The 25,045-nt window shown below is 42.0% G+C and overlaps 1 protein-coding gene across 1 annotated transcript in view; it reads left to right on the forward strand.

Moving 5' to 3' along the window:
- LOC135215542 (translocator protein-like) overlaps positions 1–13,994 on the forward strand; it is a 70,461-nt gene extending 56,467 nt beyond the window's left edge. The window contains exon 4 of the mRNA XM_064250375.1: positions 6,957–13,994. Within this exon, the coding sequence (XP_064106445.1) occupies positions 6,957–7,154 (198 nt within the window). The 3' untranslated portion in view covers positions 7,155–13,994. The remainder of the gene's footprint in view (positions 1–6,956) is intronic.
- Positions 13,995–25,045: the final 11,051 nt, after the last annotated feature.

A 25,045-nucleotide genomic window follows, 5' to 3' on the forward strand; every position in this document is an offset into this window, starting at 1 on the left:
AGAACCTTCTTCCCAAGTTGCAGCCCCTGCTCCCCGCACCGAAGCCAAAGATTCGTCTTCGGAGGCGGCGGCTTTAAGAGCCACGATTCCTTCTATGGATCAGAAGATTCGTCAGTTAGAAGGTAAGGAGAGTGTTAGTGATCAGTGCAGTGTCCCCAGTGTTGTGGAGGGTGCGTCTGACCGGCTCCTTAGTGCCTCTAGGCCTAGACCTCTTCCAGACTCCCAGTTCCAGTGGAGTAGGAAAGTCAAAAGCCGCAAGAGGGCTAGGGAGAGCCCCCACCGGTCAGGCGTCCCCTCGGCAGATCCTGAAGTACGCTCCCAGGCTGCCTCGGATCGCTACAAGAAGGAGATCCTACGTCAATGCTTCTCCTCTTCGTCGTCTCCCTCTCCGAAGAGAGGTTGGAACTCCCCGGATGCGTCGCGCCCGTTGAAGAGGGCTTGGAAGGTTCCCTGCAGTCCTTTGGCTTCTAGCCCGAAGGTTTTCCCAGAAGAATCGTCGTTGGAAGCAAAGAAGCCCAAGAGATCCTGTGATCACTCTTCTTCTCGCGCCCCTCAATCTGCGCCTGGTTCGGAGGAAGACCAGTCAGATTCTCCTACTAGAGTCCTTGCGGGACTTCAGGCTCAGATCTCGGCGTTGGTGGACTCTCTGGCCTTTAGATCACGTAGGAAGAAGGACGTTTCTCTTCCGATCAAGAGATCTAGGCGCCGTTCTTCAGAGGATCGTTCTCCTCTTTGTAGGCGTTCTCCTTCATATGGGGAGTTTTCGTATGAAGGTAGGAGCTCACGCGAGCGGCCCCGCTCTCCTGGCTCTCTTTCTGCTTCAAGGCGCCAAACATCAGTCAGACGCTCTGTGGAGAAAGAAGTTTTTTCTCCAGATTGGATTCCCGCTTCTGGTAAGCGCTCTTCGCCTGCTCATCACGCTGTTTCGAGGGTACGGCCGAAAGGAGATAGATACTTGGAGCAGAACAGACCTCTTTCCTCGTCTCCCTCTCGTGGAACTTCTCCTCAGCAACTTCGAGAAACTAGAAGGCGCCCTTCTACAAGTAGGCGTTCGTCTTCCGGATGTCGCTCTCCTCGAGTTTCGGATCGGGCGTTGAGTAGACGTTTTCTCCTACTCGTGACTCCTCTCCCTTCAGACATCAAGAGTCTGGTAGGAGCCATGTGCCTGATAGGCATCCTGCTGGTAGCCGCTCCCCGCAAGATAGGCACCAAGAGCCTACTGTACGTCGATCTCCTAGTAGGCGCTCGTCTTTTTCGAGGCGTCCTACTCCTGACTATTCTCCTTGTGGCAGACAACAAGAGACTTTCAAGCGCCCTTCTCCGTGTAGGCGCTCTCCTTCTTCTAGACGCCCTACTCCTGACCATTCGTCTATTGGTAGGCACCAAGAGCCTCGCAAGCGCCCTTCTCTCGATAGGCACTCGTTAGCTTTGAGGCGCCCTTCTCCTGAATGTTATCCGCTTGTCAGACGTCAAGAGTCTCGCAAGCAGCCTTCTCCTGGTAGGCGCTTTTCTCCTTCCAGTCGACCTTCTGTTGATCGTACTCAACTGGACAAGAATCAAGAGCCGCGCAAGCGCCCTGCTCCTGATAGGCGCTCTACGCCTGGCAGCCGCTCTCCTCAGGATAGGCGCACAGATTCTGCTAGGCACTCTCCTCCTCGTAAGCGCCCTGTCGATGTATCCAGACCTTCTCAGGGTAGGAGCCCTGCCTCTCCTTCAGCCGAGATTTCGTCTACCTCGAAGAGGGAGTCTCATTGCAGACAATCCAGATCGGACGGGCGCTCTTCCTTTTCGTCTCGTCGTTCTCCTGCTGATTTGAGCTCTTCTACGAGAAGGCGCTCTCCAACCTCTCGCTCGGCTCCTACTAGGACCTCTTCGTCGCCTAAGGATCTTCCGCGCTCTCCTCGACAAGAAATCCTAGAGGGTTCGGATGAAGAACCGAACACTTCAGCAGCGGTGTCTTCTTACAAGAAGCTCACAGAGCTTCTCCTGCAAGAATTTGGGGATTCCCTTACTCCTACGGCTCCTCCTTCTCCTCACTCGTTATTTTCTACGGCGAAGACAGCGAAGGGTTCTTCTTGTGTGAGGATGAAGCCGACCCTTTCGATGAAGAAGGCTCTGAGGAGTTTTGGTTCCTGGATGGCTTCCAAAGAGGAAGCGGGGAAAACGATGTTCGCTTTCCCTCCTTCGAAGTTATCAGGACGCGCTGGTTTCTGGTATGAAACAGGAGAGTCCTTGGGATTGGGTCTACCGTCCTCGGCCGATTCTGACTTTTCGGCTCTGGTAGATGCCACAAGGAGAGCTGCTCTTAACTCTGTGAAGACAACTTGGGCAATGAACGAAGTAGACCACATTCTGAAAGGCATGTTCAGAGTGCTGGAGGTCTTTAACTTCCTTGATTGGTCGCTGGGAGTCCTGGCTAAGAAGATAGAGGTGCCAGAGTTTTTTTCTCCAGAGGATCTCATCTGCGTTTTGTCTTGCATGGACAAGTCTGTAAGAGACGGAGCGAGTGAAATCGCCTCCCTGTATGGGGCCGAGATCGTGAAGAAGAGATCTGTATATTGTTCCTTCTTGACGAAGTCCGTCTCCAACGCTCAGAGGTCTTCTTTGCTGTTTGCTTCTCTGTCCGCTCAGTTATTCCCTAAGCATCTAGTACAGGACATATCAAGATCGCTTTCGGCTAAAGCCACCCAGGACCTTTTGGCCCAGTCGGCAAGGAAACCTCGCCCTTCCTTCCCTACCAAGGCTAAGAAGGAGAAGTCGAGTACTCAGGAACCCTTTCGAGGGGCTTCTTCCTCCAGAACCTCTGCGTTTAGGGGTCGTAGACCCTCCAGAAGAGGTAAGACTTTTGCCAAGTCAGTCAAGGCCCCCAAATAACTTGCAAGTCCTTCAGACAACGGTGGGCGCCAGACTCTTAGGATTTGCGAAAGTCTGGGCCCAGAAAGGGGCGGATCCTTGGACCCTTTCAATTTTGAGGAGAGGTTACCTCATCCCTTTCACCTCAAGACCTCCCTTAACGACCACCCCATGGGAGTTGACGGCCAGGTACAGAGACCCCATCATGAATCAAGCTCTCCATCTAGCAGTAGAACAGGTGCTGGAGAAGGAGGCTATCGAACTAGTGACAGACCATCGTTCATCAGGCTTCTACAACCGCCTTTTCCTAGTTCCAAAATCCTCAGGGGGATGGAGACCGGTGTTGGATGTAAGCGCCCTGAACTTCTTCGTAGAAAAGAAGAAGTTCACGATGGAAACACCTTCATCAGTGCTGGCAGCACTTCGTCCAGGGGACTGGATGGTTTCCTTGGATTTACAGGACGCTTACTTCCACGTACCGATCCATCCTTCCTCGAGGAAGTTTCTCAGATTCATGATGGGGGGAAAAATTTTCCAGTTCAGGGCTCTGTGTTTCGGCTTCTCGACGGCCCCTCAAGTGTTCACGGGGATCTTGAGGAACGTAGCTCAATGGCTTCATTTGAAGGGGGTGAGGATATCCATGTACCTTGACGATTGGCTGATAAGGGCCAATTCAGAAGATCGTTGTTTGAAGGACTTGCAAGTAACACTAGAATTGACGAAGGCTTTGGGACTTCTCGTCAATTTCAAGAAGTCTTCGCTAATTCCCGAACAAGAGTGTGTGTATCTCGGGATACGGATGAACTCTGAGTTTTCGGGCTTTTCCCTCTCAGGAAAGGATAGCCCGAGGATTCGAGAGAGTAACAACCTTCTTAGGGAAAGAAGTATGCACAGCGAGGGAGTGGATGAGTCTGCTGGGGACGCTCTCCTCGCTGGAGCAATTCGTTTCCCTAGGAAGGTTGCACCTGAGACCGCTCCAATTCTTTCTTCATCGGAATTGGAGTCGTCGTTTTCAGGATTTGACGTTCTCCCTGTCGTTATCTCATGAAGTCAAGAAGCTACTCACATGGTGGACAGATCCCAACCTCTTTGCGAAGGGACTGTCTCTTCAATCCCAGAGCCCCAACCTAGTGTTGTTCTCCGACGCGTCGGATACGGGTTGGGGGGCGACTCTGGGAACCAGCGAGGTGTCAGGTACCTGGGTGGGGGACCAGGTATCCTGGCACATCAACAGAAATGAGTTGATGGCTGTGTGGTTGGCTCTGAAAGCTTTCGAGCCCAACGTCAGAAGATCAGTAGTGCAGATCAACACGGACAACTACAGCTCTGGCATATATCAGAAAACAGGGGGGGACGCATTCCTTCTCTCTGTACGAGACGGCAAGAGACCTTCTTCTGTGGGCAGAAGAAAGGGGAATCAAGCTTCTCACCAGGTTCGTGCAGTGAGAAAGGAATGTGGGAGCAGATCTCCTCAGCAGGAAAGATCAGGTCCTTCCCACAGAGTGGACCCTTCATTTGGATGTATGCCAGAGCCTGTGGAAGTTGTGGGGCAGGCCACACATAGACCTCTTTGCCACGTCGAAAAACAAGAGACTGGATCCTTACTGCTCTCCGATCTCAGATCCAGAGGCATTAGCAATAGATGCTCTTCTGCTAGACTGGAGCGGACTCAACGTCTACGCGTTTCCCCCCTTCAAGATTCTGGGGCTAACAATAAAAAAATTCGTAGAGTCAGATTCAACGAGAATGATCCTAATCGCTCCCTTTTGGCCAGCCCAAGAATGGTTCACAGAGGTACTGGAATGGTTAGTGGACCTTCCAAAATCGCTCCCGCTAAGGAGCGATCTACTCAGACAGCCCCACTTCGACAGGTACCACAAAAATCTCCTCGCTCTCAGTCTGACTGGCTTCAGACTGTCCAAAGTCTGGTCAGAGCGAAAGGCTTTTCAACAACAGCTGCTAAAGCAATCGCAAGAGCGAGGAGGCCTACCACCTTGCGTGTATACCAGTCAAAGTGGGATGTCTTCAGACGATGGTGCAAGAGAAAGAACATTTCCTCTTCCAGTACCTCTGTGACCCAGATTGCGGATTTCCTGCTTTTTCTCAAAGAAGAGTGTCATCTTGTTGTGTTTACTATTAAAGGATACCGCAGTATGTTGGCGGCAGTATTTCGGCATAGAGGCTTGAATATCTCCGAGAATAAGGACCTGCATGATCTTATTAGGTCATTTGAAACTATTAAAAAACGATCTCATATTGCACCGAACTGGAATCTAGACGTAGTTCTACAATTCCTTGGATCGTCTAGATTTGAACCACCTAGTTCAGCCTCTTTCAAGGATCTGACGAAGAAGGCTCTCTTCCTTTTGGCCCTAGCAACAGCTAAGAGGGTGAGTGAGCTCCAAGCTATTGAGGGCAATGTCGGGTTTAAGGAAGAATCTATGGTTTGTTCGTTTCTTCCAGGATTTCTTGCTAAGAACGAAAACCCATCACGTCCATGGCCCAGGAGCTTTGAAATTCGTGGTTTATCTTTTCTTGTAGGGGAAGAGCCTGAAAGAACTCTTTGCCCTCTGAGAATTGTGAAGTATTACCTTAAGAGGAAGGAGCAACTTAAGGCTAATCAAGATGTACTTTGGTGCTCCATGAAGGACCCCACTCGGCCCATGTCGAAAAATGCTCTTTACTTCTTCTTGAGAAGCCTTATTACAGAGGCACATGTTGCCTGCAAGGAAGAGCATTTTAAGCTTCTGAAGGTGAAAGCTCACGAGGTGAGAGCCATTGCAACTTCGCTTGCATTCAAGAAGAATATGTCTGTGCGGAACCTGATGGAGGCGACCTTCTGGAGATGCCAATCAGTTTTCGCAAACCACTACCTGTGTGATGTAAAAATCACTTATGATAAATGCTTCGCCTTGGGCCCTTTCGTATCGGCGGATTTGGTGCTGGGGCAGGGAGCTGAAACTTATCCTTTTTAAACTTTGATATGTTACCCTATATTTTGTATTTGTGTTTTTGGTTGTCTGAAAGAGGTTGCAGGAGGCACCTCTTTTTGTCGTAGTATTAACCCTTTGTATTTTGGTTAGGTTGTCTGTTGGGTTTTGGCTCCTTGCAGAGGTAGCGGTAAGGATCTGTTATGTAAGCGTACAAGTTCCCTTTAACAGGATCCGACTTGGATTCTACCAAAGAAGGGGATCACATATCCCAGTGGTAGATCCGAGGGTCTTTCAGCAACAGGTCACATCCTAGCTGTAGCTCTCCAGGCAATGCAGACTCAAAGACAGTATCTATGAAGTCTTCAGCCTGAAAAGGTGAGAACCAAGGTTTTTATATCCTACAACATTAGTTGTTTCCCTTCTTTCCTGTATTATTTAGCTGTCTCTTACCCTCCACCAAGGGTGCCAATCAGCTAAGTATATATCTGACAAGAAAGTTCATGTACAAAAATGATATTGTTAAACTACAATAAAGTTTTGTACATACTTACCTGGCAGATATATACGATTAATGGCCCACCCAGCCTCCCCTCAGGAAACAGGTGGAAGAGAAAATCTGACAAGCAAGGGGGATTGGTTCATACACCCGCCACCCAGTGGCGGGTAAGGTAGACCACCTGACCTACCTGTCGCGTGTGCCGCAAGATTTGAAATCCTGTCGGGAACGTCGGAGACTATAGCTAAGTATATATCTGCCAGGTAAGTATGTACAAAACTTTATTGTAGTTTAACAATATCATATTCAAGGGTCTATTTTCCTGCATAATTCCAAATGTGATTGTTCATAGTAAGTTTACTTTTGTTATCAGCTACTTCAACACATGAATCACATTTTCTAAATTGTGCTAAGGGTTAACTAAAAGATTTTTTCGTAAATGAGAAGTGAAAATTGGGGCAGGGTAAAGTTAAAGGAGTTAAGCAGGTAAGCATAAAGACCATAGGTAATACAGAAAAATGTATATGGTAGCAATTAGTGCTGTTAGAGACAATAGGAACACTGCTAGCAAGAGACAATAAGAACACAGCTAGCAAATAATCTTTGCTAGCATTTAGTGTGTTGCACAAGGCATACTTAGTCATTTTGATTTTAATGATTACTTTTCATTTCAGGCTTTAGTAGAGATTCTTCTTCTTGATGCTGCAGTTATTGCAACTGGCTTTGCATTTTGGAATGTTGATGATGTTGCTGGATTGCTAATTATTCCATATGTTGCTTGGTTAATGCTGGCAACAGCCCTAACTTACTGTATCTGGAGAGATAATCCTGAATGGAGACATGGGTATTCCCAGGAGGCTAAGCAAGAGTGAATGCTGTCTCATGATTGAGAAATATGGTAAGTTTTTAATTTGTGACAAAAAAGTGATAGAAAGTAATTATTTGTTTGTTAAACCAAAGAGTGAAGATTGTAATGTGTGGGTTTTTTATGGTTCAGTACCTTATTACTAGTATGGCAGTAAAAAGAGAATGATTGCCATTTGTAAGTTTGTGAAGAATGAAAATATAATTGGTTCTGCTAAATGAGATGTTGAATATCATAATGTCTCATAAAAAGAATAAGTGATACATATTTGGTACAATTATGTTGTTTGATAAATAAAGAAGAATGTAAGGGAGTCAAAATTGATTACATATATACTTGCCTGTCTTCATTTTATGGCTTAGTAAAGAAAATGTATTCCATCACTGAGGAGCCAGTTTAAAACAAAGAAAATAATTATTATGAAACATAGACTGAAAAAAATTACAAACATTTTTGTGAATGAATATTGTATTGTATTGTATTGTGTACATGGGGAGTGAATCAGTAGAATATGTCAATAAAAGATTTTCAGGGTTTTGCATGGTCTTCAGTGACAAAGTTCTATTGTCAAGTAGAGTTTTGCTGGCAGCTAATGCCATTAACAAACTTTTTAAGTGCCTAGACAGCCAGTCCAAAAAATAACTGTATAAAATAATAATCTGTATTTGTAAAAACATTTATTTTATATGTTCTCATAATTACACTTATAATAAGAGGCAAAAGATTATTGGGAACATTGTGCAAATCTAACAAAGTGTACACTGTCAGATTAAAAGAAAGTAATTTGGGATGAATCTCACCTACTGTTAATAATAGCCTATAGCTTTACACCGATAAGCTACGTGGCATTCCAACAAAGGAAGATCGCAATGCTGACAGGGATGCCTGTCTAGTAAACCTGTTCTCCACCAAGTGTGTTTCGAATGTTTTAGTTCTTGTCAGAATTCTCCTTGCCACCATTGTGTGTAGGCACTAGTTGGTATTTCCTGGTTTTGGCTGTTCGTTGCTTTCATGGTACTGTACATTTGTTTTTCCTAGGATGCCCTCCACTGGAAGCAAGGCAAAGAATATTTGGCTCTGTTAGAATGATTACTGTGTTTTAGCAGGATATTGAATTTTGAGATATATACACACTGTTTGTGCCAGCTCCAGGGGTATACATAGTATGTGATCTTGAGAACAGATATGAGGAATGTAGGAATTTTTTAAGGACTTTATGCTTAAGTTTGTTAGATGTAGGAAGAGAAGAGAAGCAGATAGGTTGTGAAAGCAAATAGTCAAGTCTGGTCATAAACCTGTCTTTTCTCTCTTTCTGGCCTCCCTCAAGGTCTTACCCTTACTCAGTCTAAGACTTTTTCAGTTCAGGAACAGTGTGTTGAGGAGTTAGAACAGGATGCAAACCTTACTTTAGTCAGTGAAAGGTTTACCTGAGTTTATGTTGGGGAGCTATTCTGGGTCTCCCCATAGTACGTATGTGATCATTTTCGAGTGCCCTGTAAGAGGTAAGATGTCGGTGCCTTTTCCCAACTGTGGCCAGAGCCTAGGATTGCCCTGCGACAGTTTGAAGATTCGCTGCTTGGGAACTGTGTCAGTTCTTGGGTCGATGTGATTCTGTGCCCTTTGTCACCTGCCTCTGATTTTTCATGCTCTTAAGTCTCTTTTAATGATTTAGATAAAAGATTGTTTCAGTTAGCATAAATCTTTGCTCCATATTTGTCATTAGCACCTAGTAATGAGGTTGTTAGCAACACTATGACTACACTGTTTTTTTCCATCTTTCCATCTGCCTGTGGTGTTTGCACATGGTAACACTATACTCTGTTTTTTTCCATCTGTCCATCTGCCTGTGGTGTTTGCTCATGGTAATACTGTGTCCTGGGCTTTAAATAATATCCTATTTCGTATATTAATGGTGTAATTCGCCTACAGTAAATTATTAAAACACTTTTCAGTTGCAAATGAACACCCAGATATCCTTTTATTTACCTAAAACTTACACATAGTGTAACTATATATAGGCCGGGACACAGTGTTACTATGCGCGACCACCACAGACGGATGGACAGATGGAAAAAAACAGAGTATAGTTATATATGTATTGACAGTGTTATTAATGTGTCTGTAGTGAATTGTGCTTATTCTGATGTTATGTTAACTCAGTCGATTTTTAAAACAATCTCTTCTACATTTGCTGCTTATTCTAAATCGTTGTCTGCTATTCTTCTTTCTACTCAAAATGCATCTTTTCGTTCTTTACAGCAAAGAACATGCTGTTTTACCTATCTGTGAGTCTCTTCCTTCTGTTTCTTCTGCTCAGCCAACTTGTGTTGACTCAAGTTAGCTACTTCGGACTGGGTTCCCTCAGTTTCCCCTTTCATCAAGTTGGGGATTCATTACAGGTAGTTGCCTGCTGTTGCCCCAACTCCTCCTCTAACAGAAGAAGAGTGAATTAGAGGAATCTTCTTTGGTTTTTTGGCATTTGTTAGAGTTGCACTTTGCTGTATCCTTATTTAGTGAAGGAAAGAGGTCCCTTAGAAAATAGGTCTTTGTTACCTCTTAGTATTTTGTTGCCCATTAAGTATTTGAAGAAACCCAAGCATTCTCCTCCAGTTAGAACACCTTTCATAAGTCTTACAGTTTTTATCTTCCTCTTTTTTAGCTGTTTTTTTTTTTTCTTTTTTTGAAGTCACAAAGAGCCACCACATAATGATACAGGTGCTTTACTGGCACTTAAACTGAAGTCTTGGATCTCTTTGCATATTTTTTCCCTTTGAAGAGATGTACTCTTGAGACTGACGAAGTGCTCTGGACACACTGAGATGGAGGTTTTTTTTAGGTCTCTGTTTAGTGTTAAAGTTTTTTTTTTTTCTGAACTTTTGCACAGTATGCTTGCCTCTTCTCTATGCCAGCAAAAATATTTATGGCTAGAGAGTTTGTGGTACCAGCTGCAAGAGTGTAGTGCCATCTTAGAGAGTTTGTGGCACCAACTTAAAGTGTTTGTGGCATCGGAGGAATTTTAGCAGAAACTGTCTTAGAGCTTTTAACTTGCATGGTTAAGTCTATTTCTGGCACTGTAGGTGAATGCTTTCATGTTTATACTAGCGTTTATGCTCTTTTCTGTCATCACGGTTTCTCCTGCACAGGTGATGGCTGTTGTTTTGTGTTTTCCCTCAGGTTACCTCTTAAGCACAAAACAATAGAATTTCTCAGTTAATCTCTCAGTTAGTGGTAGAAAAGGCCTTCCTCTTCTCTTTCTTCAAGTTCTCATTTAAAAATCGTACCTCTTTATCCCAAGTCTTTTATATCTTTCAGGGATTTGTTCAGCCTCAAGTTCCAGTAGGAGGTTGCAGGCCTTCTTGCATGTTTGGAGAGAGTTACGAGCAGAACCTTGAATAGTGGAGGCACTGAAGGAGAGTTCTGACTTTTCGGGTTGCCCCTTCACTGGTGTTGTCTCCGACAGCCTTTCTTTTGTATCTTCTCCACCTGAAGTATCTTGTTCTTCGGTAGGAGGTTATAATTAGAGAAGATTCCAGTGAAGCAGATGTCTGTTTTCACTGGGATTTCACCTCCCAGCTTTTTCCTAGCACCATAAGCAACCAGAGATTAGCACCCAGAGTTGGACATATCAAGGCTGAACAACTTATTCTTGTCCCCATTCGTCATCGTTTTTTTTTAAATCAAAAGAACTATTGAATGATTCAGTGGGCATGCAGTATGTATTTTTCACATACGAATAGATTCTTGGTTGTGCAAGCCCCTTCAGTGTGGATTTGCAGGGAAGGTATTCCTGTTTATGAGGAATTTGTTGCCCATAAGGGGATGGTTTTGTCTTTTAGGGGCAAGAGCTCTTTTCTACTGTGTTGACTCAAGCAGTTGAAGTGTTCCTCCAAGTTTGATATAATAGTTTTGATGCATATGCCTTCCCCCTTTATGAACTCTAAAGAAAGTATAGAACAAATCTCGAATACAAGAATTATTCAATGACTTCCATACCCCCTCTGTAGCCTCAGAGGGAATAATTTTAGAACTTTCTAGATCTCCAGGTAGATCTCTGGTGTTCTCCCATTAAATTTCATTCAGTTCCACCAAACTTCTGCATTCCACAGTTAACTGCTTGGAGATGCTCAGCCATCTCCTTGGGTTTTATCTTTAATGAATTGGTGAAACAACCTTGGCCTTGTATCAAAAGCATCAATTTGTGTACATATTGCTATGAGTGCCATTCTAGAAGAATTCTCAGCATCCATACCCCTGTAGACATCAAAGTGTCATCGTTTTCCTAGGTACTACAGTGAGAATTTTTCACTGTCTACTTTCGAGATTATACTTCCATGCTTTCCTTGGTACAGTGTTGTGTCATGTGCAACTGGATCTGGATTGTGATCAGTACCTAAAGATGTTGAGATTGAAGCTCCTAGAGCTGCATCAGTCTCTCTCTGGAATTTAAACATTCTGGAATTTCATTGGCCAATCCTTTTGAACCTCTAGAATAAGAATAAGTTCCATTTAAGTATTTACAATCAAACACTTGTTTTTTTAGCACTCTTGGCAGTTAAAAGATTAAGTATATTGCAAGCATTCTCCTATGAATCTCTTGTAAAGGGAATGTTGTTATCGTTTTTGCCCTAGATCTGAGACTGATGTTAAGGCTAAATAAGAATTCCAAATTGTCTCTTTAGTGGGGAAGGAAGAGGAAACACTTCTCTGTCCTGTGATGGTATTTAAAATTTATTTAGGTAGGGTTTTTTGGTTTTAGAAAAACATCTTGGTCAAAGAATGTGATGCCCTTGACATTTATTAAACTAGGGCATGGGAACTAGTTCCATACCTTTTACCTTTATTGAAGGTAAGCAGTCATAATGTAAGAGCAGTTGCTAGTTCATTGAGTTTTATGGCAAATTTGTTGCATGAGGATGTGATTATAATGCGGCATAACTGAAGTGCAATTCGGTTTTTGCCACTCACTACCCTAATTACAGAGAATTTTAGTTTGTTATTAGTATTGGGCAAAGCCTTTTCCTGAACTGAAGAAAGAGCAATCTTTTAGGCTCCTTGTTTTAAATCCCAGGTTTTGATATTTTGGAGAGCAATAAGGTACATACTATATAGTATTGTATGAGAGCATACCTTTATATCATTAAGGTATGCTCTGTTATTTTTTGGGCTTTGGGACCCAGGCACAAGGGCCTCTTCACACCACTTTCATTTCATTCTGGGTGAAATTGAAGTGGTTTTTTTCTGCAAGGCTGCTCTTTGCTGCTTTTCAAAAGAAATCCAAATTCTACCAGTAGTAAGATCCAAAAAGGATTCCAGGTCTAGTGAGAATGTTTTGGGTTTCATGCAAGAAACCTTTAGCTCAACTGGCTGAGCAGATTTTGTCTAGCTACACTACCCACCATCCTCTTCTCAGTGTGGGAATTGGCTATCTTAAACTGTAGGTAAGGTTCATCTGAAATACTATAAATTTTCATAATAAAGTTTATTATTTGGATACTTACCTATTGGTAAACTGAATCTGACCTATCCTCCCCAATACTTAGCAGGCTGTCCAGGAGAATTCTGACAAAAGTTAGAATATTTGAAACGCACCTGGTAGAAAACAGGTGTACTAGAAAGTCATCCAGATAGCTATACAATTTGCTTTTCAGCGAGCAGATATGAGCTATCTTTAATTGTAGGTATGTATCCAAATAATAAATATGATTATGAAAATTTTAATTCATTTGTCCACACTGACCAAAAAGGATGCATAAAATGAAGATCTTCTCTATTTAACATTTACTGCTGTCAAAGATCAGCAATGATCACAGCAAAATTATGATAAATGCTCAAAATAAGTGTAATTTGAGAAGATGCTTGTAATGATCATTTAGCACAAAACCCATATAAACAACTTGATACTAAGTTAACACTATGAGACTGCAAAGTATCATCCTCTTGCTGCTTGCCACACAATATTAACTTTCACATATTGCATGCTTATTAGGGATCTTTAGTGTTTACCCAGTAACTATATTTTGTTTGTCTTGAGAGTCTTCCAATGATGGGAAAAGTGGTTTAATATGTTTAAGGTTTAGTGTATGTGAACAGACCTTGTTGTATTTGTGGGTTGTTATTATCAAAATAAATTTTCATTACAGGGTGTAATTTTAGCATTACAGAATCATGGTTATTTATTGTAAATAAAAATCTGCAGCAATAAGTGCTCAACTGTGTTTCCTTACTGAAGTTATAGTACACTACTTGGTGCAGTAAACTAACACCAAGTTTGCATTAAGCACCACTCATTTACAGGTATAAGCACATTTTTTTTATTTTTACCTATGCTGTTATATTTTGTCACTGATCAATTTTTATACCACAAGATCATTCCCTCCCACTATACTCTGTTTTTTTCCATCTGTCCATCTGCCTGTGGTGTTTTCGCATGGTAACACTGCGTCCCGGGCTTTAAATAGTTACAATATGTGTAAGTTTTAGGTAAATAAAACGATATCTGGATGTACATTTACAAATGAAAAGTGTTTTAATAATTTACTGTATGCGAATTACACCGTTAATATTCGAAATAGGATATTATTTAAAGCCCGGGACGCAGTGTTACCATGCGCAAACACCACAGGCGGATGGACAGATGGAAAAACGCAGAGTATAGTTATGGTACCTCACTAGATTATGAGAATTCACTTTTTATACAGAGATCATTAGAGAGAGTTTTCAGGCTATTGGTAATTACTATTGTAGTTTAATGAGTGAGATATATCCCGTCATGTGCAGCTTTTATAGTTAAGGATAAAGGCAGCATAATACAGTAAATGTACTAATTAAAGATGGTTGAAAAATCCAATTGCATTTTCTTCACCCCAGATAGTCCAGATTGTTTAGGATTATTTCAGTGCTGAAAATTGATAGACTACATGATACCAGAGGTCTGGAAAAATTTGTCAAGCGAGGACTCTAGTCTTAAATGCCCTTTGAAGTAAACCAGTTTTGTTCTGTTGGATGAAAAACAATATCATATCTCCACCCAATAAAAGGAAAAAGGTGAAAAGGATGAAAAAATTTTGGCTCGCTGCACCAAACATGTGCAAAGTTATACTTACTGATTAGTTTCTAAAATAAACAGAAGAATAACACATGGCTGACCTGAATGGACTGTCTATAATCACCTGTTTTCCCCACTTGGTGATGTTAGAATGTTTGTGTTCTTGTCAGAATTCTTCCTGCTATGTCCTAGTTCAAATGTGATTCGGGTGTAATAATTTGGGATGTAATATTTCGGGTGTAATATTTCTGGCTGTTCCTTCTTTATGGTTTTGTGTGTTTTTTTTTTTTGTTTTTTGAGCCATGTCTTCTATGGTAAGCAAAGATAGAAGCATTGGGCTTTATAGGGATGATTTTAGCTTTAACTGAATGTGTTCAGTTAGCCACGGTGTGTTACCTGTACCGGTAATGAGTGGTTTTTCCTCATATGAAGAGTGTAAGGAATGGTTTGATGAGAGAATAAATAGTTGCTCCTATATAACTACAAAATTCAGACAAAGTCATTAACTATCGACTGATAGGAAGAAGCCCCACCCTTCCCTCAGTATGCGCACCACTTTGCTTTTATATGAGATTTGTTTAGTATTCTTCTGACTTTCTTTTTGTGACCGTTGTTTTTGCTGATTGGTTGATTAATAAAGATGGGCCAAACCCTTCTCTCATGGCAGCCTTCTACCTCCCTTATGAAGAAACCTCTGGTATTTGAAGTGCTGCCCAGTGAAAGACAGACTTTACAATGGGTCCCTTTCCTCTGTGCAGGTGGATCCTCACACCCTCTATACTTCATATAGAAAGCATTAATGTAACCAAAATAGTCCTTGTTTAGAATGCTGTCTCTAGCCATCTGAACAGTGGGTGAAGTTTGCCAAGAAGAGGAAGAGAGAGAGAGAGAGATAGAGGTCTCCTTGGTGTCACCAGATTGTAATACTCCATTAGTTACACTGAAGGTCATCTTTGATACTTAGGTCCTCCTGCCAAGCTTCCATCTACTGTTGTTACTCCTAAGGGAGCAGTTTCCCCCGTGCCATCTTCTATTCAGCATTGATAGAAAGTCTTAGAAGGGGAGAGGATTCCCAGTCTGGCATCTCACTTGACGCTCCCTTTCATTTTGTGGGAGGGTTTTCTTCCAAAGGACACTTTCAAGGGGGCATGAAAGGAATAGTCTTGGAACAACCCAACTTTCTTTCCAGCTGCTACAGAGGACAAGCAGCTCAGGCAGTTGCGGCCTTCCCTGGGCATCTCAGGAGAGCCCCTGAAGTTGAGTAAGGTGTTGCCTGTTACTCCTTCTACTACCGTGACTATGATGACTTCAACAGATACTGGCTCACAGATCGCTCCCACATATTTAGTACCTCACCATGTTTCGTCAGTAATGTGCCCTGAGGAGTTGTCTTCTTTGACCTTGGGGGCAGTCCTCCATTTGCTCTCTTCAGTGCTGACCTCAGCAGTGCTCGGGAAGAAAAAGAGAAGGAAGTCATTGTCCTCATCTTTGTCTTTGTCGTCACGTCCTGTTGCCTCCTCTCCTTCCCAAGCTAGTAAGTGAAGGAAGGAGAAGGTTGCTATATCTTCCTGTGGGAAGTCTTGTCAAGCTTCTAGAGGTCAGTCCTCTGTGTCAGAGAGGACTGATAGAGCTATTGTTTGCTGCACCTATTGCAAAGTACAATGGTGCAACTGCTACCCAGGGCCCTCTGGGACCATGGCACACCAGTACCAGTATACAGTGTTCCCCTGTTTTCGCGGGGGATGGGTGCCAGACGCCCACACGAATAATTGAAAGCCTTACAAAAACACTTAAAACTGCCTATTTTGTTAGTTAAAACAAAAGAAAAACCCATTAAAAATGTTTATACCTGGTTTTTTAATAGATTTATCACAAAAAGTGCATTTTATGATATTGATAAAAATCCAGGAATTTGTGGATATTTTTAATAGAAAAATACCATGAGTAGACGAATATTCCATGAATAAATGGGGTATATGTGCCAGAGAGAAAGATGCGAATACCTGAGTCCGCGAGTACGGGGGTTCACTGTACTCTTACCCCCTCCCGCTCTCACAGAGGCTGGCTTTGGGGCCCTGGGATAGTGACTCCTCCAGCCAGATCTGATCATGAGACCTACCACGAGGAGTTCCCCTGCTCAGTCTTCCCTGCCTGTAGAAGTTTCAGCTTCTCAAAAAACTGGGGTATGCTCAAGAGACAGCACCATCCATGTTAGCTTGAGCAGGACTGCTCTCTCCGACTCATGTGAATGTCATCACCACAGGTTGACAGCCACCTGTATTCGCTTAACTGGCAAGGTTTCAGTCTTCACCAGGCTGAGAATCATTTAGAGGGAGGATGAGGGAAAGGGGAAGGGAGGGAGGAGGGAAGGGGAAGGGGAAGGACAGTAGGAAGGTGAGGGGAAGGGGAAATGTGTGCTCTGGAAGGGGTTGGAAAGGGAAAGGGGGGAGGACACAGCTAGATTAACACACACACACACACACACACATATATATATATATAAATATATATAGATATATATATATATATATATATATATATATATATATATATATATCTATATATATATATATATATATATATATATATATATATATATATACTGTATCTAAAGTGTGTATAATATACATACATACTGACCATGATCTAAATTTTTTTTGAGGAGGCCTGCCTCACTAACAACCATATACATACTCTTATAGCAGCTCTAAATTAGTAGTCCTCCAGGGAATCATTGCAAACTTGACATGTATATCACTGTCACGTCCCCAAGACTGGGGGATTCAACTAGCAAATGTCTCAGTCAAGGGCACAATACAGTCATTGCACAATGGAGGTTTTTTGCTGGATATCAAGAGCACATGAATATGTTTTTTTATGTCCAATCCTAAGCCTGCAAAACATCGTTTCTTGTCTCCATGGCATAGTATAAGGATATGACCAAGGGGACACTGATGACGTAATACTCAGAATTTTTTAATTCGTTAAAATATTTTCCCAAGGGGACTGCCAAAGCTTTCCAATTACTGATCTGATAAAGGAGATATATATATATATATATATATATCTATATATATATCTATATATATATATAGATATATATATAGAATCACAAATCAATCAAGCGCCTCAGTGGCGTGGGTGGTTCGGTGTTTGCTTCTCACCTTGGTGGTCGCGGGTTCGATTCTCGGCCATTCCATTGAGTGATAGAAGTTCACTCTCAACGTGGTTCGGAAGTCACATAAAGCCGTTGGTCCCGTTGCTGAATAACCACTGGTTCCATGCAACGTAAAAATGCCATACAAACAAACAAACAAAACAAACCAATCAATCTCATAGTGCAACAACAAGGTTTTCCCCCTGTTTACACATTTAAAACCTTTTCATCGGTTTCCGTATCGGCACTGAACAACCCCATAGGTCCCAGCGCTTGCCATCTGGACTAAATTATATATTCCATTCCATTTCAGAAACAAACTTAATGGGTGCTTATTTATTACATGCTTTTATTTAACTTGATTTCTGCGTCTCTCTGTCGTCAAGTCTTGTAATTAAATTTTAGAATAGTTTCTTTCGTCCAGTGGACTTCAAAACTTGCATGGTTGCTAAATCCTGGTGACAATACAACCTTACATGATACCCTTCCTTCTTCCACCCCCATCCCCATTTCTGCAGCACACGATCATGTGTTGATTTAGCTGTGTCCTCGCCTTCCTTTCTATCTTCCATCCCTTCCCTTTCCCCTCCCCTTCCAGAGCACAGATCAAGTGTTAATTTAGCTGTGTCCTCCCCTCCCCCTCTTCCATTCCCTCTCCTTCCCTCTTCCATCCCCCTCCCCTCCCCCTTCCAAAGCACACAAGTGTTAATTTAGCAGTGTCCTTCCATCCCCCTTCCAGAGCATATGATTAAGTGTTAACTTACATGTATCCCACCCCTCCCCTCCCTCTTCCATCCCCTCCCCTCCCCCTTTCGCAGCACAGATCAAGTGTTAATTTATCTATGTCTTCACCTCCCCTTCCTTCTCCCTCCCTGTTCATACACTTCCCCTCCCCTCCCTCTTCTGAAGCACCCTACCCATTCCAGGCATGTGATAAAAATTTTTTTAATGTTATTTAGATGTGTCCTCCCCTTCCCTTTCCTTGCCCTCCCATCTCCCTACCCCTTCCCTTCGCTTCAGGGGCATACAAGCTTATGTTGATTTAACTGTGTCCTCCCCTTCCTTCTTTCATCACCTCCACGTCCACCTTCCGTCCCCTCCCCTTCCCTCTCTTCCCCCTTCCCTTCCTCCTCCCCTTCCCTTCCTCCTCCCCTTCCCCTTATCCCTCCCCTCCCATTTCCCCTTCCCCTCACCTTCCTAGGACCTACCCTCCTTCCCTTTCCCCCTCATCCCTTCTTTCACCCTCTCACGTAAATGATATCAGATTCATGAGCTACAATCATAAATCGTTTACCATGCCTGTCAAAACTAAAAAGTATAAAATAAAATAATATGAAAAATTAGACGTGCAGTAAATGAAATGCACTAAAAGTAAAAAAATAACTTTTTGAAAAACACCAGGATTTGCATACAATCAATCATGTCTGCAAAAATTAAACCGTGGGCTCCAAACATGGAATGAAATGCTGCAAAAATAAAGATATATTTCTTTTCTTGTAGCATTTCCTTCCAAGATTAGGGCGCACGCTTTGGTTTTTGTAAAAACGATTAATTGTAAGAAAATCCTGGTGTATTTTTCTTTACCTTTTATTGTATTTTAATAAAAGCATGTTTAGAAAAAATGTTTGGGGCTTTCAATTATAGTAATTTCTTATTAGAAATTTGAATGATTTTATTTGCTAATCATGTTATGAATATTTGAATGGTTAATTAGTTTAACAGCGTTCTCTTTCTGAGTTGCTTATCACGTCATGCATTGGCTTAAAATTAACCAATTGAAAAGATTTTATACAAAAAAATATTTGTAACAGGTTCCTGGTTTTCTTTTAACACTGTCCGTCACTCACTTTTGCTGGTAGCATTTCAATTGAAAAAAAAAAAAGGAATACATTTAGATACGGGTTTTAAAACCCTGTTCAAATACAAGTCACAATTTTATTACAACTTCACATGTCATGAGACGCCAGAGCCAGCCATCACGTTTGCAGTTTTATGTCAATATTTTATGGTACAAGGTTCCACACATCCAACAGTCTATAAGCAAAACCGTAACATTAGAATTATGTTAACTACCACACATTTTATCTATAAAAATTCTTATACCATCAAACAGCGAAATTATATTTTTAAAATGTCCCGAAATAAGCGAAAAATTGCCGGATTTAGCGCCCCATTCGCCCCAGAATATAGGCCGACATTACTGGAACTTAGGTGATAGGTCCTGTAACTGTAAGTCCTTATCTCCTTCCCCGTGAAAACCGGACTAGACGTTGTCATGCCTTTGTCATGTTTTGTTCAATAGCGCCTAAAATAAGTATCATTCATAAGAATTACGTAGACGAAGACCCAAAGTAAACGTTGACGTTAAAAAGGGATATTAAAGTATTAAACCGGAGTGTTAGTGAAGGCAGCCATGGATGGAAAAGTGTAGTCCTTGGTAATGACCAAGGACTACTGATGGCCGCATTTCTGAAACGTGTGAAAATGGACACCAGTAATAAACCGGGAAGGGTTTAATTAACATTCTTCAGATATATAGGTAGGTGGACAGAATTAGTAGTTATTAATTTAATTTTATCTTTATAATACGCCACCAAAAGTTCACCCATTTAGGCTGATCGAAATAGGTCGGGCTAACAAGGGCGTATCTAGTCTAATATTTTACACCATGAAAAAACTGAATTCCCTATTTCTATTGAACAAATGCCAGAGAGGTAGATCTAGGTACCTAATAACTCCTCATCGGGTATTTCTTTGGAATTTACAATTTCCTGTAGTATTTGGGTTGCTTATTAGCTTGTTCTGTTGAAGGGCATTGCGCCCTGACCTGACTCAGGATCCATGAACGTAGTCTAACCTAGGGTATTGTGCCTTTACCCTACTTGGGTACCCTTGGGTTCCCTTAACTAGCCTAACCTATGGCATCATGCCCTAACCTGACTCTAGGTGGGCTGACTGAAGTACTGCATCCAGCATAGCTGAAGTAGCTTGACAGCCCGGGTGGTAGGCGGTGCAGGTGAGGGCAAAGTGTCCAAGGTTAGGTCAGGTAAAGACATAATAAACTAATGCAATCGTTACGGCTAAACTGAATATATATAAACATATAATTATAGTCCTATAATGTGTATATATTAATATATAATAAAAGAAGCCCAAAAAAATGCTACAATGTAGAAAGTAAATGTTATTTATAGCAAAAGGGCCGCAAGACAGCCGTTATGTCACTCCAGTTGATAAATTTCTCCTTAATCTTCTTAATTGCTGGTTGGAGGAAGATTTTATCTGTAATATCAGCCACAAGTGCCTTTTGGGAGTTTCATTGTGTTTCTTTGTTTAATCAAAGCTGATTCATTTCTTACCATTTTGCTTTTAGCTACCAAAATACCTTAGCCAAATCCCTGATTAATGGCCAACAAAGCTAGTCCTCAAAGAAAGGAGTATACAAAATCCCTCCCCTCAACTGTGAACAATCCTACATTGGCTTTACAGGTAAATCACTTCCCTAGAGATTGGTACAACATAAACATCCAGTTAGGTGTGGACAACAGAGCTCAGCTATTTTTAACCACATAGATAACCTTAATCATCACAGAATAAACTGTAATGTGTCTCATATGATTTATAGCAGCAATAGTCGGCTCAAAAACCAGATGGTAGAATCAGCTTTGATTAAACAAAGAAACATGATGAATCTCTGAAAAGGCACTTGGGACTCAGATATCATAAATAAAATCTTCCTTCAACCAGCGATTAAGGAGAAATTCTCAACAGGAGTGACATACATAAATGCTGACCTGTAGACCTCTAGGTATAAAAGCCTTTTTTTTTTTTTCTTTTCTTTTCTTCATCACTTGCCTGAAGAGACAGTTGGTCTCTGAAATATAGCATTTAGTTGATACATTTTGACATTTTTATGGGCTCCTTTTATTAAATGGATTTTTGTTTTAACAGGAAAAAATATTATATATAATATAAAGGTATAAGCCGCGAAGGAAAGTGAAACACTGGAGTAGCTGCAAGATCTTTTTTCAACTCGTATCCTTTACTTAGCAGACCGACTGACATACATGAGAAACTGAGAGTACAAGGAAGGGTCGTATAAGTGACAGATAGGGATTATAAGGAGATTAGTACCTAGAATCCAACACACCTGGAGAGTTAGTAACCTTCCCAAACAAGCATAAACATGGATACAATTTAAGAGGTTTACAAAAAGATTTAAGTCCAACTGCTCAGACACAAGGGCAAGACAATTAAAGGATAATATAGGGCAGCAATTGACCACATTCAAACCTTTGATAAACAAAACCTTATTCACAAAACATATTAAACATACATATACAAAGAAAATATCTGAGGTAACTAATTTGTATTTAAGTCTGTAACTGTATCTTTGAGGTCATTCTTAAACATGTTACAAATACAAGGGTCTAAATTAAACAGGCCACGACTAATATTAAAATTGCAATAGGAAGTAAGTTGTATAATGGTAGATTCTAAAAGATTTCGTGGTAAGACATCTTTTGATCTTGCAATTACTGAACTACCAATCCAATTTATCTGGTGGTTGTTTTCACTTAAATAAATGGATATTGCATTAGATGTTTGCCCAGTTTTGGTTCTTACTTCTAAGCCCTTGTAGGTAGGTCAATTGTCTTACGTGAATTTTGTAGTGTAAAGAGGAAAGTGTGGCTGAGTGTGAATTTGCAGCTGGAGTGATTAGGATTATGTGTGGGGGATTTTGCCAGCTTGTGATCCCGCCACATTATTTTTTGACACCCAAACAGGGACTGTTGGTGTGGCAGCTGCTGGACGATTGGGGTAGTGAGTTGTGTGATTGGTAGAGAAAGTGAGGATGGAAGGGTTGAAGGAGATAAGAGAGGTTGAAGGAGGAGCTGAGGTTGGCGAGGGAAGCTAAGGAAAGGTTGGATGTGGAGAATGAGAGGTTAAGGGTAGAATGTGAGGAGCTGAAGAGCGAGTTAGAGGGAATGCTAAGGAGTGCAAAAGTGAAAATGAAAGAAGAGGTGAAAGGAGCGGAAGAGAGAATGGTTGAGAAAATGGATGAAAAATTTGAGGTAATGATGAATGCAGTGCAAGAGATGATGCAGGAAATGATGAAGGGATTCATGGGAGAGGGAGCGGTAGGAAGTAGGCCTACTGGGTCTTGTGATGGGCCAGGAGTGGTAAAGAAAGTGAAAGAGCGAGTGGATGAGAGTATGAGTGACGAAGGTGATTTGGTTGTGATAGGTAAGGGAAAGAAGGGGAAGACACAGGATAAAAATAAACCTGAGGACAAGAATAAGAAGGGGGCTGAGGAAGAGAAGAAGACTAAGGGAAAGAAGGTTAGTAAGGGTGACGGACAGGATGAGACTAGGACTGAATACATTGGGGAAAGGGCTGAGAGTAATTTAGACAGTGGTGAGCGGAAACAGGTTGGTAGAAAGAAGGATAAGAAGAGTGTAATCAAGAGTATGGACGTGAGTATGGAAGTGGATTCACTGTATTCGGAAGAGGGAAAGAAGGGTCAGAATAGAAGTAGCGAAAGTGAGAGTGAGCATGGAATACAAAAGGCTGTGTATATGAGAGAGGTACCCCGATGTGCACAATACGAGGAATATGGTAGTAGGGATATAGGAGACTTTTTTTTAAGGAATATGAGAGGTATTGTGAGGCAAAGTATGGGGATAACAAGAGAGTCTGGGCAAGAGAGTTAGGTAGCTTTTTGACAGGATTTTTGTTGAGTATGTATGGGGTAATGATGAGTGTAGGGAATGTGCCGTATGAGAGTGTAAAAGCTAGGATTGTAGAACAGGTAAAGAGGGTAAAGAGTAGCGTTAGATATAGGAGAAAGCAAGATTTTGAGGAGGCAAGAAGGAATGTTGGGGAGCCGTTGTCGATGTATGTCTGTAGGTTAGAAACATTAGCCAGGAAAAAGTTTGGGGACGATGGGATAAATGAGTGTAAGGGGTTAGTGCGAAAGTTGTTGGCGACTGTACCAGAGAGCATATACGAGTTTCTGAATCTGAAACGTAAGGAGAAAATGCGATGGATGAATGAAAGGTTGACGTGGAATGACATTTTAGAAATAGTAGATGATTATGAGCTAGATAGGTGTATGAAAGAGAGTAGTAGTGTTAGTGTTAGGACTGAAGTAGCTGAGGTTATACCAGAATTTAAAAGCTATAGGGAGGCAGTTTTGGAAGGGCCGAGGCAAATGGCAGAGCGTGTGGTAGGTAGGAGCGTTAGAGCAAGTAATGGGAGTGTAGTTAGCCCTAAAAGAGACAGGAGTGCGAGTGTTGGAAGAGTAGGGTCAGTTGGTCGTGAGCGAGGAGATCAGTGTTATAGATGTGGTAAGCCAGGACACAGGAAGAATGAATATCGGTGGGCGTTAGGACTTAGGAGCGTGCTTCGGGTGTGGGCAAATGGGGCATTTAGTGAGCGAGTGTAAGAAAAATAGGGATATTAAATGTTATAGGTGTGGACAGGCAGGGCACATAGCTAGTGGATGTCGGGGTACCCGTATGAACATAGTTTGCAGCAACTGTGGGAAGAACGGGCATTATGCTAGGATGTGTAAAGAATAGCGTGCGAAGTGTGTTGAATGTGGAATGGAAGGTCACGTGGCAAGTGTGTGCAGGCAAAAGAGGATGAGTCAGGCTGGGAATTCGGGAAACTAGGTGTTAAGGGGATTCAGTTGGGTGGCTCCTCTAGTATGCGACAGTATGTTCAGGAGAATGTGATGAGTGAGTGGTTGAAAGTGAATAAATGTGAGCCGAGCATCAGTGAGCAAATGGGTCTAGGAGATCAGCAGTTAGTGTTGGTTGAGTATGGAAGAAAGCAGAAGAAGGTAAGGAAAGGGAATGAAAGGGAGAAATGTGAACTGCATGATAGAGGGGTTAGTGGTGGGGTAAAAATGGTGGATAAGGCATGTAATACGGACGACTTTGAGGGGAGGAATGATACATGTAGCGTGTTTGGGTTTGAATTGTCAAGGTTTAGTGAAGTTTCACCGGGAAGGGAATCAGGTGGTAAGGATGTAGCTGGCAGCATGAATGAGTCTCTTCGAGAGTTTGGCAGGAGTGTAAATGAGGTAAGTGATTTGGTGACAGAGTTACGAGAGATATTGGGACATGAGTTGGAAGGGGTAGATGAGATAGTGAATGGGATTTGGGAGGATGGTAGTGAGGGAGATGGTAATGGGAGTCTGATTGGAAGTGATTTGGGAAAAGTTGATGGCGGTGTAGCTGAGTGTGTGTGTGTATGAGGGCCCTCAAACAAGATCCAGGGAACCTGCGTCCAAGCATCCGTGGGTGTTGCGGAAGGCTATTTAGTGTGGGTGTTGTGAGTGTAAGGAGACGACGTCAAATGTGAGAGAGAGAGAGAGAGAGGGTGTAATTGCTGTATGGATTGTTAACGACTGGATTGGCTGTTGTTAGAGTTCTGTGTTTTGAATTTTTTTTTTTTTTTTTGGTGAGTTTTCAGTTAGTCTTTGGTGAGAGCTGGTGATAGACAGTAGTGTTGACAGCATTTCAGTGAAGGCATTGAAATTCGTTTGAGTTGTGTCTTGTTGATTTGTTGTTGGTGGTTGTTAAGTTTGGTGTTGTTAATGGGTGTGTGTGTCGCTTTTTGGTGTTTGTGCAGTGGTCTTTTGTTGTGTTGTTGAGTTTTTGTTATGTGTGAGGTTGTGGTTGTGTTC

This window comes from Macrobrachium nipponense, chromosome 5, assembly GCF_015104395.2.
Source record: "Macrobrachium nipponense isolate FS-2020 chromosome 5, ASM1510439v2, whole genome shotgun sequence".
In the NCBI taxonomy this organism is placed as follows: Eukaryota; Metazoa; Arthropoda; class Malacostraca; order Decapoda; family Palaemonidae; genus Macrobrachium; species Macrobrachium nipponense.